Source organism: Echinococcus granulosus, assembly GCF_000524195.1.
Source record: "Echinococcus granulosus chromosome Unknown EG_S00217, whole genome shotgun sequence".
In the NCBI taxonomy this organism is placed as follows: domain Eukaryota; kingdom Metazoa; phylum Platyhelminthes; class Cestoda; order Cyclophyllidea; family Taeniidae; genus Echinococcus; species Echinococcus granulosus.
The window spans coordinates 5,269-7,366 of record NW_020170597.1 but is presented as its reverse complement, the minus strand read 5'-3'; the positions used below and the strand labels follow the sequence as shown (position 1 = coordinate 7,366).

At 39.5% G+C, this 2,098-nt stretch overlaps 1 protein-coding gene across 1 annotated transcript in view; it reads left to right on the top strand. All coding sequences in view use genetic code 11, as the record gives it.

The window, feature by feature from the left end:
• Window positions 1-2,098, top strand: part of EGR_10407 (hypothetical protein) — a gene marked incomplete at both ends in the record, with an annotated part of 13,441 nt that overhangs the window by 7,359 nt on the left and 3,984 nt on the right. Inside the window, 2 exons of the mRNA XM_024499656.1 lie at window positions 1,629-1,719; window positions 1,761-1,805. Of these exons, the coding sequence (XP_024345922.1) occupies window positions 1,629-1,719; window positions 1,761-1,805 (136 nt within the window). The remainder of the gene's footprint in view (window positions 1-1,628; window positions 1,720-1,760; window positions 1,806-2,098) is intronic.

Sequence of the window (2,098 nt, the reverse complement as noted above, 5' to 3'; positions counted from 1 at the left end):
CTAGCGTGCTTGAGATCTACCAAACCAGCCTTACTTTCTACAGCTTCAGGACGATAGAGCTTACACCACTCACAACATCCAATTTATGGTCACAGACTTCAAGAGTAAAAAGCCGTAATTGAAATCATGCCATCCACCAAAGCGGTAGATGTTAATCGTGCCGCTAATATCAAAAGTCCACCCTTTACTGAAATATACAGGACCGACATCCTGACACCCGCCTGGTAATAGACAGATGGAGAAAACTAATCGAGATACGATTGGGCTACTGAAAGCCTACATTATAAATGCACAAAAGAAAGACTTAGATTTAAGTCTAGGTCTTGTTCCCATACAAATAGAGCAGTAGTCTATAGATCAATCAGCTTTTGGCCGTATGAGGTGCCCACAATTCGGAGAATAAGAACATTAACCAGTATCTTCTTATCCAGTATGGAAGCAGCAACCAACGATGTCACAGCACACATTACTGCTGAAGAATGGGGTATAACAAACTAGTAGCATCACACGGGAACACTTACGGCTGCCGTATTGTAAGTAGAGAAAATATTTTGACAAACACGGTCAGCTTAATGTATGCCAAGTAAGGTTCCACCATACTAGGATCAAATATGCATGCAAAGTGGTAGGTCATATTGCAAACAAACAGCTCAACCTGTTACCTTTCGGCACAGCTAATTGTTCTGCAAATGAATAAATAGTCCGTCAAATCCAAAGGTTAAGTTTACTTGCTAACGGTGAAAAGAAGACCATTAGTAAAGATGTATACAATGACCATTAATAAGGGGAGCATCAAAAACGGTGCTTAAAAGAGGATGAAGTTCTGTAATGCTTGTTTGCTTGATTACGCCCTTGAGACAAGAAGCGTTCAGTGAACACGGGGCCCGTGACGAAACGGTCGTCAACTACTATTAAGGGAGAAGTGAATTCTGAACATGCATCACCAGGCTGTGAATGAAAAAACAAGCATCGAATTTAATGTAGCTATCACTGGTTAACTGTACGAAGAGCACCTAAAAGCAGTGAATGTGCTTCCAGCTGGCAATGCAAATGAGCATAACCAAAGGTATTTTTGCCATTTACAAAACACAGACAAAGTTTAGCCATCTATGAGGCTTATGCGCAGGCATTATCCTGATAGTGACCAATTAGGTCCAGCGATGCTAATTTGAATTGTACTCTCAGAAGAAACATTCACTGCGTATTATACAAACCAGTAGTTTAAGTGTCGCCTACCACTTCTGGTTCAGTACTTTACATGATAGGTTCGTATTGTTACAATCGTAAGAGATTTTTTATAAAATCTTAGCCAAACTGTCAAATGCATACTCTGACAAACCTAGAAGTGCACAGCGGACAAAATTGTCTTCATTGAGAAGACAAATCGGATAGCTGTAATGAGGTTGCACGCAAAGGTATAATTCAGGAAACCGGATTTGTCACATTTGCTTTTTCATGTGCTGCCTTGCACCGGTGCTGAGCAGACTGATATCAGATCGAAAAAACTATGAAGTAGCATTTATCAGTCTTTACGGCACATGCTACTTCATACAGGAGTTTGCATGTACTTATTCGATTTACTTTTATATCAAAACTACCATGAATAAAATTGCCTTAATTAATTCTAGATCCTTGTTGATGGATGCACCCAAATAAAATCTAATTTCTCTCAACAAATAAACCACACTTCCAAGGGTGGATGCACTCAGTATCTTCAAAGTCTGAACGAGCTGGTGTTTACTTTTTTTGGTAAAATGAAGAATCGTGGGTCAATATGCAAAAATTACTGCTCATATTAGAAGGGGGTAAATGTTACAAGTCAGCCATGATGTAGATCGAAATCCTTCACGGGATCCGTTTGTTCAGTGTGTCTACAAATCCATTCGCAAATGCATTGCAGAAGTTGGACCTTCTGTTACCAATGGAAAAGCCTTCTCCATTAGAATAGTCTACTACACTTGTATACAGCTCCGGTCCGCTTCAGCTCTAGAAAAGAATCGCACCCATACCAAGTGTTGTGTAAAAACAGAAATAGCAAATTTGTTAGGGGAAAATTTTAACTCCATTTAGTTAGTCTAATGGTAGACTGTTCATAGTT